We start from the raw sequence: 13,217 nt of genomic DNA, 5'->3' as shown, positions 1-13,217 counted from the left end.
ATAAAGCTGATTCTGATTGTGATTCTGATTCTGAAATGCTTTACAGATGCCAAAGTCTATGATCTAATTCACCTCATTGATATTGATAAAACTCATGAATGGTTGGAAAGCTTGTAACCCTTGTTACAGTTGTTGTCATTGGCACAGGGTTCAGCTGATCCCGCATTCCACACCGGAGCCATTATAGTCGTTACATCCACAGCGTGTCAGGCTTCAGCACGCGGACAGGCAGCTCAGACTGGTGCATACAGCAACTGAATATGGGTGAGTAGCCAGATGTCTGTAAACACAAATATTGTTATAAAACTACATGACGAACACATACAATTACATTTAAAGTGTAGAGTAAGTTGTGATCGATAAATGCATATTGAATTTCTGTATGGCTCCTCCGCTTATTTGACTTTTGCTTTGATATATTGTGTGTATAAATTATATTCTAAACACACACACTTCAATTCATTTGAATCATATGTAATTAGAATATGCTCTGACCTCTCAAACTCGCATGGGCTATTATAAAATACGTAACGCAAGGTCCTCTGTTCGTAAAGCACCATGGGAATTGCAGTCCGCATTCAGGTTCAAAGTGACGCTCTGACTACGCTTAACACACTACATTACCCAGAAGGCTACGCGCTCTCATACGTCAACTGCAATCACAGTTGTATCTCCAACATGGCGTCGCTGGGAAGGAGGCGCGGTGTCCCAGTAAGCAGGGAGAGGTCAGTTACTCCACATCTTGGATGTTAAATGATTTTTTTTTCTTGTGATATAAAATTTTGTCGCCGCCTTCTCTTAAGAGAGCCTTAACATGCGCGTCGTTCTGGATTATAGTGAAATGCCGACACGAGAAGTCGGGATTTTAACCGGTGGTTAGCTAACGTTAGCAAGCTAACAGCTAGCTTACGTTAGCAAAGAAACAAACTGCTCATGTGATGTTTTGGTTATTTCACACTGACCCATCACCTGGAGGAAAAGTTGCGATTAGCTGTTAGTCTGTGTTATATGCTCCTGCTCATATGTTAAACAGCACCAGCTGAGCTAACTGCAGTGTTTGTCGACCTTTTCTGTAAGTAGATTGATCTCAACTTAGCTCTCAGTCATCCAACTTTCCACACTGCAGCGAGTTAGCCCGTGTTATCTAACCCGACGCACAGGAACATGATGTCCGTGACACAGTGGTCCTGAAAGAAACAAACTCTAGCAGCAGATATATACCTCACATTTTACCCCGTGACTCGCTGTTGTTGAAGCAGAAGAGGGCTGCTGTGGGGAGTTAGCTGGGTTAGTCGTAAAGGTTTGCATGTCAACAAGAGCTGAAGGCCTCAGAGTGATGACACCGACCCCAGCATTTCAAACATTACTGAGGAGTGAGAGGGAAAGCTGCAGATCCGTTTTAGTAGAATACTATTTTGACTAAACTACATAAGATAAGTGAAGGCAGGTTTTAAAAATTGAAGTGTAGTATGTTCAAATTTTAAGATTTGTTTGAGTGCTGCTACTGTATCTGACTTGATGTAGAACAACGCGGGGGAAAATAACCTGGGCACAGTCTGAAAAATATGGTGGCCCTGAAGTGCAAATCACAATGGCAAATCAGAAAACACAACAGAAATTCAGAAAACACAACTGCAAATCAGAAAACACTACGGTAAATCAGAAAACACTACGGCAATTCAGAAAACACGGTGGCAATTTAGCAAGCAATTCAGAAAACGCAACGACAATTTAGAAAGCAATTCAGAAAACACAACGACAAATCAGAAAACACAACGGCAAATCAGAAAACACTACGGCAATTTAGAAAGCAAATCAGAAAACACTACGGCAATTCAGAAAACACAACGACAATTTAGAAAACATTACGGCAAATCAGAAAGCAAATTCAGAAAACACAACGACAAATCAGAAAACACAACAGCAACTTAGAAAGCAATTCAGAAAGCACTACAGCAATTCAGAAAACACTACGGGTCAAAGGATCGACCAGTCCAATCAGCGACGAGTCATGTCCCCTGAGGGTACCTACTTCTTCCGGTTAGTTAATGGTTGTGTTTTTCTGAATTGCCGTAGTGTTTTCTGATTTGCAGTAGTGATTAGCACTTCTGGGCAACCGTAGAAAAAAGTTAATATCAAATGTTTAGATGCATGCACTATAAGACACGGGTAGAAATAGTGCTTAAATATTCTACGCAAGGAAAGTCCAGTTACTAAAATGACATTCAATTGTGTAGAAGTCAAACTACCAGTCTGTTCGTATACACAAGTACAATTAAAACTATCTTAAATGTATTTTAAGCACTGAGTATTTTCTTTCTAGTTTTTTCAAGGGGGAGTAAGATATGTCCCTCATATTATGAAAAGCACATTTTCTCAATGTAATAGTTTTAGTGTCACCAACAACATTAATGTTTGAAGAGACTTTGACCCAGTATTTATCCAGGGGGAAGTTATTGAATAGTTTTGTGTCGTCTTTTTCCCAGTACCAAGTCATGGCTGTGCATTTTGAGTGTTTTGTTATCACAAGCCAATAAGTGCAATGAGTGAAGAGGCTGCAAATGCTAGAGATGTTCTTAAATGAAATGTAATAATTTAACTTATGAAGAAAAATCTGGCTCAAGATATCTGGAAAAAAAGTTTCTTTTGCAGCTGTTAGGTAAATATAGCTGAAATGATGTTATCAGATATGAGACAGTCATTTGGCAAGATTTGGGTTTTTGCAGGGTTGACATCGTCCAATCAGCTGGTTGCAGGTGATGGAAAGCATGTATATTTTTAGCATTGTTTTATTCAGTTACTAATGCTTTGTAAAATGTAGCAAAGAACAAAACTTCCTACAAATAAGTGGAGCTCACTCTCGATAATGTATTGTATAAAATGTTAATTTTTCAATATAACACCCTACTAAAATTAAGTATCAAAATGGGCTTCATAACAAACACCCAAGACATGTATTTAATGGACGTAACAGACCCAAGTTTAAGAGTGGGTCACTCACCTGAATTACAAACATGTTTGACCTTGAAATACAATAAATACACTTTGTACACTTTGTACCTTTTAACTCAACTCAGCTGTTATTGTCATTCATCTGAAAATCCTGCATGCAGCTGAATGAATATGTCTCACAGATCAGGTGCTAAGTAGGGCAAAGACTACTGACATAAGAGTAAACAAGTTGTACAAACAGAAAACAAACAATGTGAAGAATTGAAGACTGCAAGGTGTGGTGCATGTAGCTATGGGACACAGATGTGTATGTGCATGACTACAGTGTGTACTGTTGGTTTGTATTGCATTGAATAAATACAACTAAATAAATAAGGCAGAAAATGAACATATAGGGCAAAAGACAGAACAGGAAGTGACAGTTCAAGGTGTTGATTTGAAACGCAGAGAATAAATATGAAATCAATAATCTATGAAGATGCAATAAAGGCACAGTTGTGATATTTGTCCAGTGTACAGTGATAAGGGGACCATTCGACAACAAATAAACAACAAATGTAACAGATATTTTTCTAAAGATTTTTAACAGGATGTTACTTTTTCCAAGGGACACGTGATTTAAATGTAGAAACATTAACAAATGCAATTATTTTATTTTATTTTCACTCTAAACTATCTTTAAAGATGACGCCTGCACATTACATCTCAGTGTTGATGTAAATGTAGACCATCCAACCTTCTGTTGATGGACTCTTGTCTTTCCGTCCCTCACTTCCTTCTGCTGTATGTCTTTCTCTGCACAGAGGAGTGATGGCGGCGACAGACTGCTACATCGTGCATGAGATCTACAACGGGGAGAATGCACAGGACCAGTTTGAGTATGAGCTGGAGCAGGCACTGGAGGCCCAGTATAAATACATTGTTATCGAGCCCACACGCATCGGAGACGAGACGGCTCGATGGATTACCGTGGGCAACTGCCTGCACAAGACGGCCGTGCTGTCGGGTGCCGCGTGCCTCCTGACGCCCCTTTCGCTGCCCGTCGAATACTCGCGCTATGTAGCGCTGCCTGCCGGCGCCCTCAGCGTGGCCTGCTCTGCCCTCTACGGAATTTCATGGCAGTTTGACCCCTGCTGCAAGTACCAGGTGGAATACGACAGCCAAAAACTCTCACGGCTGCCCCTGCATACACTCACCTCCTCGACGCCCGTGGTTTTGGTACGCAGGGATGACGTCCACAGAAAGAGACTCCATAACACGATAGCACTGGCTGCCCTGGCGTATTGCGCCAAGAAGATCTACGAACTCTATGCAGTATGAGTGCACTCAGAAGAGGGTTTAAAAACCAACATAAAAAGGAAAAAACAAACAAAAAAACAGAACCTATCCACCCCCAGACGTAAGAAAGTGGAAGTCCCGATCAGGCTCAGCAGTTAGCTCAACACGTGGTGGGTGCTTCCATTTTGAACTTTGATCAGAGGGATATAGTTAAAACTAGAAGGAATTGGTTTTTCCCTTACGTTTCCTTTACTTCTTTGTGACAACAGCACACTTATCTCTATAATACCGCTGCGCCTCCCCCCCATGCGCCCTCCACCTGCATACTTGACACACAGCGGCTAGTGCTCGAGGGTACGGCAACAGGTCTTCTGGACTGAATCGTATCGGAGTTGAAACGGGAAAATCATGTTTTGAGTATCAAGCTCTCTCCCCCTTTCCCTCGTAGTTTTACTGTACCTCTTTCTTGCTGATCAGTACATCACCCTTTCATTAAACAATAGGATATTTCAAACTCACTTTCTGTATTTTATTTTGCATTTTTCATTAAATGGATTCTACATAATGTCCAGAAAAGAGCAAATAGCTGCGACTTCTTTGAGATTGTGTCCTGTTTATGTAGAATTTCTTGCTTAATAGAGTGAAATTAAGACCTTATTTGAGAATGCTGTGGCTGAAACACTACAACAATTCAAACTCTTGGAAGGTTACATTTCAGACATGCTTCTAATAATGTATATTACATTGAAACTGGCCCAACCCCTTAAATTTGAATCTTAAATTGAGAAGCTACACAGCAAATTCTACTCTGTTGTACATGTCTATCCAATGGTGCTTGTCATGTTTTCTACAAATGTTGGGGAGTTCACGCTAATTATGAGTTGATGGAACTGAATACAGATGAATTAAAGGGGGAGTTGTGTTAAAACAAAAGACAACAACTGAGAAATAAAAATGGGATCTAGATTTTTTTTTTTCAAATGACTGAAGAACACTTTTATTTCTTTGACAGCAGGATGATCCAGCCAGAAACTGTTAAAACTGTCTGTTAATGAAGATTTTCCCAAAGCAAAGTTTGAATTAATGCATAAAGGCTCTGTTAAAAATATCTCAGAAGTTAATTCTACCTTTAATTTTACTTCAAGGTTAGCAGTGTATTTAAGTCCTGTGACAACGCATTACATTAATGTGTCATCACAGTATTTATTTACAGCTGTCTCCTGCATTCACCTGATAGAGGGCATTGGTTGTAATTCCCATTTTTTTGGTCACTACAATGTAAACATCTTGCCTACACTTATTGATATCTTGTAAAAGTTGTGACATGAGAAATAATCTATAGGTTTTTTTTTTTTACACTGGTTTTGACTTCAGTTGTTAGAGGGAATATCCAACTGTTGGTATTGATAAATCCCAGGCAATAAAAAACAAATAGCACAAAGTGCTTTATTCCAACGTCAATGAATTGTGCTTACATGAGTCAAATGACTTAAATACTGTAAAGAATGTTTGAAAGCAACACCTTTGAAAACAGGACCAGACTACTACTGACTTTGACACGCAATCATTTTGAAAGTAAAGTGAAATGCACTACGACAGTTTCCTCTCACTAAACTCATTCCTCTGTAGGATGAGCAGAGGCAGGGTAAACAGACCTGAGTTTTACGGAAGAGACATGCTTTACAGCTTACTGATTTTAGTCCAGATCACACTCATTATCTCTCAGCTGATGCACAGCGGGCTGTCAGAAAACTAGATTAAGGTGGACATACTGGTCTGGTGAGTGAGGGACCTCCATGTCATCAAGAGGTTTTATTCAGAGAATGGCTGTGTGACGGGTCAGTGTTACTGTCACAGAATAATCTATTCCATATATATATTTCAAGCTCTTCTTAATTACAGCTCACAGTCAGATTATCTGTTTGAGAATGTATCCAAAGTTTCTATCATTAAGCCATTCAGACAGACATTACTGATTAAGTGAGATGAGTGATGTACATAAAAACACCCATTTAACCTTTATCATGATTTATTAAAATGTAATCATTTAAACCTTCTCATCTCATCTTCTCTTGAAATGACAGCAACTCAAATAGTGTCTTAACTAGATTTATGAAAAAAAACTTAAATATTTAGTTTAACTTTGTAGGTTTACTTGGATCCTCGAGTCATCTTGTTAAAACTTTCTTTATATTGCCATGTATTAACTACGGCTTCCCAGGCCCGACCCCAAAACCACCCCACAATCCTAAGGTTAAGAACACAATATATGCAACAATAGTAATAAAATAATACAATTTAAATTTAAAAAAAGTTGCGAACTGAGGAAACGCTTTCATGATATCTTAATGAGGAAACACTGGAGGTAGAATAAGATGTTTCCTGTTAACACAGGAAATTAAAATCACCAAAATAAAATACATTTTAAAGATAATAAAACACTAACATATTAAACCATTAAAAGAAAATAAGATACTATACTTAAAATAGATAAGTACATGAATAAATAAAAGTGAATAAAATTTAAACTAGATAATAAATAGATAATACATAAATAAATAAATAAAACTATTATAAGGATGAAACTCATCGTCAGCATTATAGTCTTTCTCCTGTCAATTCGGTAAGTCGGGAACTAACATTTTGCCTTGCTGAGTTCCTGATTCAATAGTTTCCAATGAGCCCTCACGTGAATTTACCTAATCGGAAACTAATTTTTCCGATTATTTCCACATCACGTGAACGCAGCGCAAGACAGACACTCCTCCCTGTCAGTTGAGTCCGGAAGTGATCCTGAAAGAGACTCACGCTGCTGTTTTTACTTCAGGGCAGAAACTAAAGGTGAGCTCAAACTATAACTGAGAATACCTGTATGATTCCAGGTTTAATACAGTGCTAAGTACTCGTCTTTAGTCATCTACTTCGCGGTTGTAGTGCATGCTAATCTCACTGTGTTTCATGCTAATGATTTAACAACAAGCTGATTTTACTTTGTGTGCACATTTCAAGGTGAAATAAACTTTATACATTATGTCGACATATTAATTTGAGTTCAGGAAATATGTAAGTCAATGTAAATGTGGCTTGAATTGCAGCTTCGGATCCCCTTTGCTGGAAAATTGTCCCCCTATTTTTGGTGTGTTCCTTTTAATAAAACAAATAAGACAAAAAAAAACTGACAATAGTAACTGCTGTCAACCACATTTAAACTGTTCACTGATCAACTAATCATTTAATTATTCCATTATTGGTGTAAATATATCATCTATGACTGTATGCATATGTCTATATTCTTTAAAAGAGCAATGCATTTAATCTGTTTCATTGTTTCTTCCACACTAACTGATTTGTATTTATGTCTGCAGAGAGCTCGTGTGGAGTGAGGTGGGTGACTTTCAGCCATGGAGCGAGTGATGGGAGGAGGAGTACTTCAGCTGGTTTTAGCAGGTGCCGGGGTCTGGTTGCTTTATAGGATCCTGGCCCGCCTCCGACGAGGAGCTGATCTGAGGGACGCTGTGGTGGTCATCACAGGGGCCAGCTCAGGACTGGGGAAAGGTCAGCCGCCCCCTGCTTCAACCCTCAAACCGTCAAATCAAGTCCCATTACCACATAGTGTTTGTGTCAGTTGGCTAATCATTTTTCCTTTATATGGAGTAAATAAAAGAGCTTTGCTGGAGTCTTAGGCCGAGATTCAGCCCATGTAATGCTCAAAAGTTGAAGCAAAAACAACCAGTCAATTATTAAAACCTGTTCTGAATCTTATAGTATTAAACAAGAGTGTTCTGGGCTCTACTTTAAGTGCCAGTTTGAATTCTTGCTGCAGTATTTCGGTCGAGCCAATGACATGTGATTGTTGTTTCACTGAGGCAGGACAAGGAGAGATGCAAAAGTCAAAATGAGACGGACTAATAATCGGCAGAAGGCCTCACAATAATACAATATCATCATTGTCTCAATTAAGTCTGAATTTATCATCATAATATAAAAAACGTTTTACACAATGCTTTCTCTCTCAGCATGTGTACATTTCACCTGTTAGATGGAGGCCTTGGTTTAATGTTTATGCTTTCACACCATGTTAATACTGTCCTACGAAGCTAAGCTAGCTATCAACTCCCCTCAGATTAAATGGTGCCTTTAGTCCAAACAGGGGGTTCTCCTGCTGAGCTCTGGGCCTGCAGCACCTCCACTGGGCCACACATGTCAGCTGCAGGGTCATCAGCTGGGGACCCCAGTTTGTAAATGATCCGCCCCTCAACTCAGAACATCTCCTGGTGGTGGGGCAGTGAACAGTGATTTCTCACTGCAGCTAACTTTCTTCAGGAGTTGCAGGCTCTTAATGCTTTGTCACGGTTTTACAACTGGGGCCTAAAGCTTGCCTTTCTACTTCCCCTGATATTTCTCTGGTTGCCTTGTGCAGTCTAGCCCCAGGTCTTTAAGTAGCCGTGTCAGCTAGTCTCCGACAAAGCCCCTAGCACCCACTTCCAGAGGGTACAGCTTTGTGTCCCATACACTTCCCCTGCACTCCAGAATCAGGTCAGTACATTTCAGCCTCTTCCTTTCATGGGCTGCCTCTACCCCCTCTTCTCATGGCACCATCAGCTCCACCAGCAGTACTAATTTTTTTTAACCAGGGTCCACAGGACCATGTTTGGCTGCAGTCTGGCTGCAGTGTGGAGTTAAAGATCTCCATCTTCCACTCCAGACCTGCTGTCAGGAGCTTGGTTGCCTTTCTTATTTGCCCCTGGCTCTCCCTGTTACGTGGTCCCTGATGAGTTCTCCTTGGATGCCTCTTGCCCTCTGCCAACTTCCTGCGTACCTGGCCATGTCGCCACCTGAACTGACCCTGTATCAGTGTGCCTACTATAGAGAAGAAAATAAAACAACTGTTTGGATTTATTGTATATTCACGAGAGACATGCTGCAAACCCATTACTATTATGTTGTGTAGAGCATGGAGAACAGCAGATAGACATAAAAACTCGTATATATGTACTTTTTAGCATTTTTTTTTATCTATCACACTTAATGTAGTTATTGCAGTATTCAATTATGTAATTGCAATTGTCAAACCTCCTATGTTTCTGGTTCTTGTGCTTCAGAGTGTGCACGGGTCTTCCACGCTGCAGGTGCTCGGTTGGTGCTGTGTGGACGAGACGCAGCTCGTCTGCAGCAGGTGGTGCAGGAGCTCACTGCCAGCTCAACAGGCTCACAGAAGCAGGTGTGTACACTGCTGATGCTTGTACCTTATTTACTTAATTATTCAATGCAATTACATTTTTTTTAAATTTAATTAACTTTTTAAATGTAATTTTATTATTTATTTATCTATCTATTAAATAATTAATTAATTAATTTATTAATTAATTTATTTATGTGTTTATTTATTTTGCCTTAAATCAAGTATTTGAAGAAAATGGTAACTCTGTACTAGGGTTGCAAAATTTTCAAAGTTGGAAACTTTCCACGGGAATTAACGTGAATTTATGGGAATAAACCAGGAATTGACTAAATTGAAGGTTGGCTCTTAATAGGAAACTTAAATAAAGTTGGGGAAAATATATTTTAGCATAATCCTGACTAAAACAACCAGATTTCATGCAAGTACAGTTGAATATCTATGCTATCCCTCCATCACATGCACATAGCACATTTCTTACTGCAGGGCTATTGAAACCATGCCCTCTACATGCACTTTACATTCCTCCATATCATGCAGAGGCTAGGCTAGAGAAACTTGAGGGAGGATGCTCTTTTATTTCCATGTTGAATGGGACTTGTTTGGAGGGAGAGGGGCTCTCTTCATTTAACATTTTGAATGGGACTTTGTTGGGATTGCATTTTTGTTAATTTTTGAATGGGTTGGGTCGGGGGGATGAGTAATATTTAACTCAACATTCATGTTTTTGTTCTTCTATGAAATAATTGATTGTTCAATAAAATATTTAACACTAACAAGTTCTTCTTACAAATAAATTTGTTTCAATTGTATTATTTTGGATGGATGTCTGCTTATAACAAAACAAATATTTATGCTTGGATATGATACCTTTCCAGTAAATTACCCTCAATTCCCAGTTAATTCCCATAATTGCTATGGAAAGTTTCCAATTTGGCATATTTCCCAAATTCCCAGCTTAACGTCCCATGGAAATTTACTGGAAATTTTCCACCACTTTGCAACCCTACTCGGCATCACGTTTGAAATAACTGTTGTTCTGGTCTGTTTAACCACACAGACCCACACCCCTAAAACTGTGACCTTTGACCTGGCTGACGCTGCCTCTGTGGACGGAGCTGCAGAGGAGATCCTGAAATGTTACGGCCAGGTGGACGTGCTCATTAATAACGCTGGGATCAGCTACCGGGGCAACATCCTGGATACCCACATTTCAGTTCAGCGGGATGTTATGGAGACTAATTACTTCGGCCCAATCGCTCTTACTCAAGGTTAGAGATGTTGTGACTGAGAAAACAGAGGGAAGCCTTTTTGTGCTGGCATTGACTCGTGGATTTTATTCAGTTTTGAGAGAATAAGAGTTGTAACATAATTTTATATATGCAGAGAGAAAGTGATAACCAAGAATAGGAGTTTGAAAGTGATTTCAGTATCTCTTCTGTCATCCCCTCACAGCTCTCTTGCCCTCCATGGTTCAGCGACAAAGCGGCCACATTGTTGTCATCAGCAGCATCCAGGGAAAGATATCCATACCTTACAGATCAGCATGTTCGTTTATTTCTTATTACTTAATGAAACACCTTACAGACCTTTCTAATCTTGTCTGGTTGATGAATTTGAAGCTTGGCTTTAACTTGTACCCTCTATGATCAGACTCAGCCTCAAAACACGCCACCCAGGCCTACTTCGACTGCTTTCGAGCTGAGATGGAGCGCTACGGGATCCCGGTGACTGTCATCAGCCCGGGTTACATCAGAACCAACCTATCGGTCAACGCTGTCACAGGAGACGGATCCAAGCATGGAGGTGAGGCGAGAAACAGTCTGAACACGACCACTAACAGCTGTGAACAAAACATTAGAGATGGATTAGAAAACTGATGATGTTGGAAATAATTTGAGAATCCAGCACTTTTGTGAATACGTACAGGATCTGCTCACTGATTCAGGCCGTCTGTTTTGTTCACCCTGTTTTCAGTTCTGGATAAAACCACTGCATCAGGTCGGGACCCCCATGACGTGGCTCGGGTTGTCTTAAAGGCCGTCCGCCACAGAAGCAAGGACGTCGTCCTGGCTGGAACTGTGCCCTCTCTGGCCGTTTACCTCCGCACGCTGTGGCCCGCTCTCTTCTTCAAACTCATGTCCTCCCGTGCCCGCAAGGAGCACAAACCTAAAGATGAGTGATTCAGGAGACAGGAAGAGGACCACAGGGGAAAGGACCAAGGGGAAGATGTGGACAGACGCACTCCTCAGTAACTGTTTGACAGACTGTATCAGAGCCGTTTGCAGAGTTAAGTCAAACATCTGACTCCAGAGACTTGAGTGTTTTAAAGGATGTCTGCTTTATCATTTTGACTAATATCTGAGGTTTGCAATGAAGTAATTCAACATAAATTAATTTGTAAGTTTCGTTTATCAGGTCAGAAACATATCCTTAAACCTGAAGCATCACAGTTTAATGGCTGAAGAGAACAGATGAACGTTAACATCCCATTCTACTGCAGAAAAAAGATGTTAAGCAGATGTTTGAGTTATCTGTGACATGAAAATCAACAAAACATGCTCTTTATACATCACAGGAAGGAAACACTTCATCTGAAGGGACTTACTTGCAGAATCAAGATAATTTCAGGGGTTAGATTTCCTGTTGAAATCCAGCAGCTTTAACCAGATCTGTCCTCTCACTAGGTGTTATGTTACACAATAAAACATGAACAAATATCTTGATCATGCAAACTTTTTGGTTTCTATCCGGTTACTGCTACCTGCTGATTGATTTTTTTTGCAAGGAACATGCTCAGAAACCTCTGGGATAGAGACACACCTTTAACTGTTCTAAGCTGGATGTTTAAGGCATTTTCGACCGCAGGAACTTTACCCCGGAACTTCATGTGTTTTGACTGGAGGAACCAGGGTCCAAATTTAGTTCAAGGGTAGATAATCTCCCCCTTTAAAGCCCCTGCTTGGGGGGTAGTACTTTTCAAAGGTCCTGGGACTTACGATTTAATGCTATAGTGTTTGTGGAGTTTACACAGTTGTTGAAAAACAGAGAGAGTTCCTGGGAATGCATACTATTTTAGTTTTTTATTAAGAGTTCAAAATATGGGGCGCTGGTGGCCTAGCAGTCTAAGCGGGTCTGAGCCCCACAGAGGCTACAGTCCTCGTCGCAGAGGTTGCCGGCTCGATTTCTGGTCGGTCGACCATCTCCTGCATGTCTTCCCCCGCTCTCTACTCCCCACATTTCCTGTCTCTCTTCAGCTGTCCTATCAAATAAAGGCTAAAAGGCCAAAAAATATTTAAAAATATATATATATTTCAAAATATTATTTAATGTGTCTTTTCTCCATATGTCACTGGCCTGATTTTCACAATCTACCCGGGACTTCAGCCCGCAGTTGAAACGCAGACAACAATGGAGACACAGGAACCTTTTTGTTCCGGGGAAAGTACTAAAAGACCCCAGAACTCTTGGTCAAGACTGTATAAAATATGGACGTAGTATCCGTGACGTCACCCATCTGTTCCTGAGCGCTGTTTTGAAGCCAATCGACGGCGGCAGCCATATTGGAAATGCGGAACTCAACCAGGCAGAGTGTGACTTCAAGAGGCAGAGTTTGAGCCTCCTAGCCAATAGCTATCTGTTCCCGACGAGGAGTACAGTACAGTGTATGCCGATAGAGAAATTAGCTACTGTTTTTTGAACCAGGCTGTAAACATGTTTATTAATGCTGCAAAGATCGTCTTTTCCCATTCATGTCTATGTGGTTTCCGGTGTTTCTGCAGCCAGCCTCAAGCGGAGACTCAACGAA

General features: G+C 40.4%; 2 protein-coding genes across 2 annotated transcripts; both read left to right on the top strand.

Moving 5' to 3' along the window:
* Positions 1-593: 593 nt before the first annotated feature.
* Positions 594-5,691, top strand: tmem11 (transmembrane protein 11). Its single transcript, XM_034712016.1, has 2 exons — positions 594-725; positions 3,756-5,691. The coding sequence occupies exons 1-2, from the start codon at positions 679-681 to the stop codon at positions 4,270-4,272; spliced, it is 564 nt and encodes a 187-aa protein (XP_034567907.1). The 5' UTR covers positions 594-678; the 3' UTR covers positions 4,273-5,691.
* A 1,258-nt stretch (positions 5,692-6,949) lies between these two features.
* dhrs7b (dehydrogenase/reductase (SDR family) member 7B) lies at positions 6,950-12,135 on the top strand. The gene is made up of 7 exons (XM_034711997.1): positions 6,950-7,071; positions 7,596-7,785; positions 9,333-9,451; positions 10,470-10,680; positions 10,865-10,957; positions 11,063-11,215; positions 11,387-12,135. The coding sequence occupies exons 2-7, from the start codon at positions 7,632-7,634 to the stop codon at positions 11,590-11,592; spliced, it is 936 nt and encodes a 311-aa protein (XP_034567888.1). The 5' UTR covers positions 6,950-7,071; positions 7,596-7,631; the 3' UTR covers positions 11,593-12,135.
* The last annotated feature ends 1,082 nt before the right edge of the window (positions 12,136-13,217 follow it).

This window comes from Notolabrus celidotus, chromosome 20, assembly GCF_009762535.1.
Source record: "Notolabrus celidotus isolate fNotCel1 chromosome 20, fNotCel1.pri, whole genome shotgun sequence".
Taxonomy (NCBI): Eukaryota; Metazoa; Chordata; class Actinopteri; order Labriformes; family Labridae; genus Notolabrus; species Notolabrus celidotus.
The sequence above is the reverse complement of the archived record's forward strand: the minus strand, read 5'-3'. Positions and strand labels throughout refer to the sequence as shown.

Excerpts from the sequence above, each read along its gene's own strand:
- dhrs7b (XM_034711997.1), top strand. The coding sequence starts at position 7,632 with ATGGAGCGAGTGATGGGAGGAGGAGTACTTCAGCTGGTTTTAGCAGGT. Across the intron at positions 7,786-9,332 it reads CAGCTCAGGACTGGGGAAAG|AGTGTGCACGGGTCTTCCAC; the intron begins GTCAGCCGCCCC and ends CTTGTGCTTCAG. Across the intron at positions 10,681-10,864 it reads CCCAATCGCTCTTACTCAAG|CTCTCTTGCCCTCCATGGTT; the intron begins GTTAGAGATGTT and ends ATCCCCTCACAG.
- tmem11 (XM_034712016.1), top strand. The coding sequence starts at position 679 with ATGGCGTCGCTGGGAAGGAGGCGCGGTGTCCCAGTAAGCAGGGAGAG. Across the intron at positions 726-3,755 it reads GTCCCAGTAAGCAGGGAGAG|AGGAGTGATGGCGGCGACAG; the intron begins GTCAGTTACTCC and ends TTCTCTGCACAG.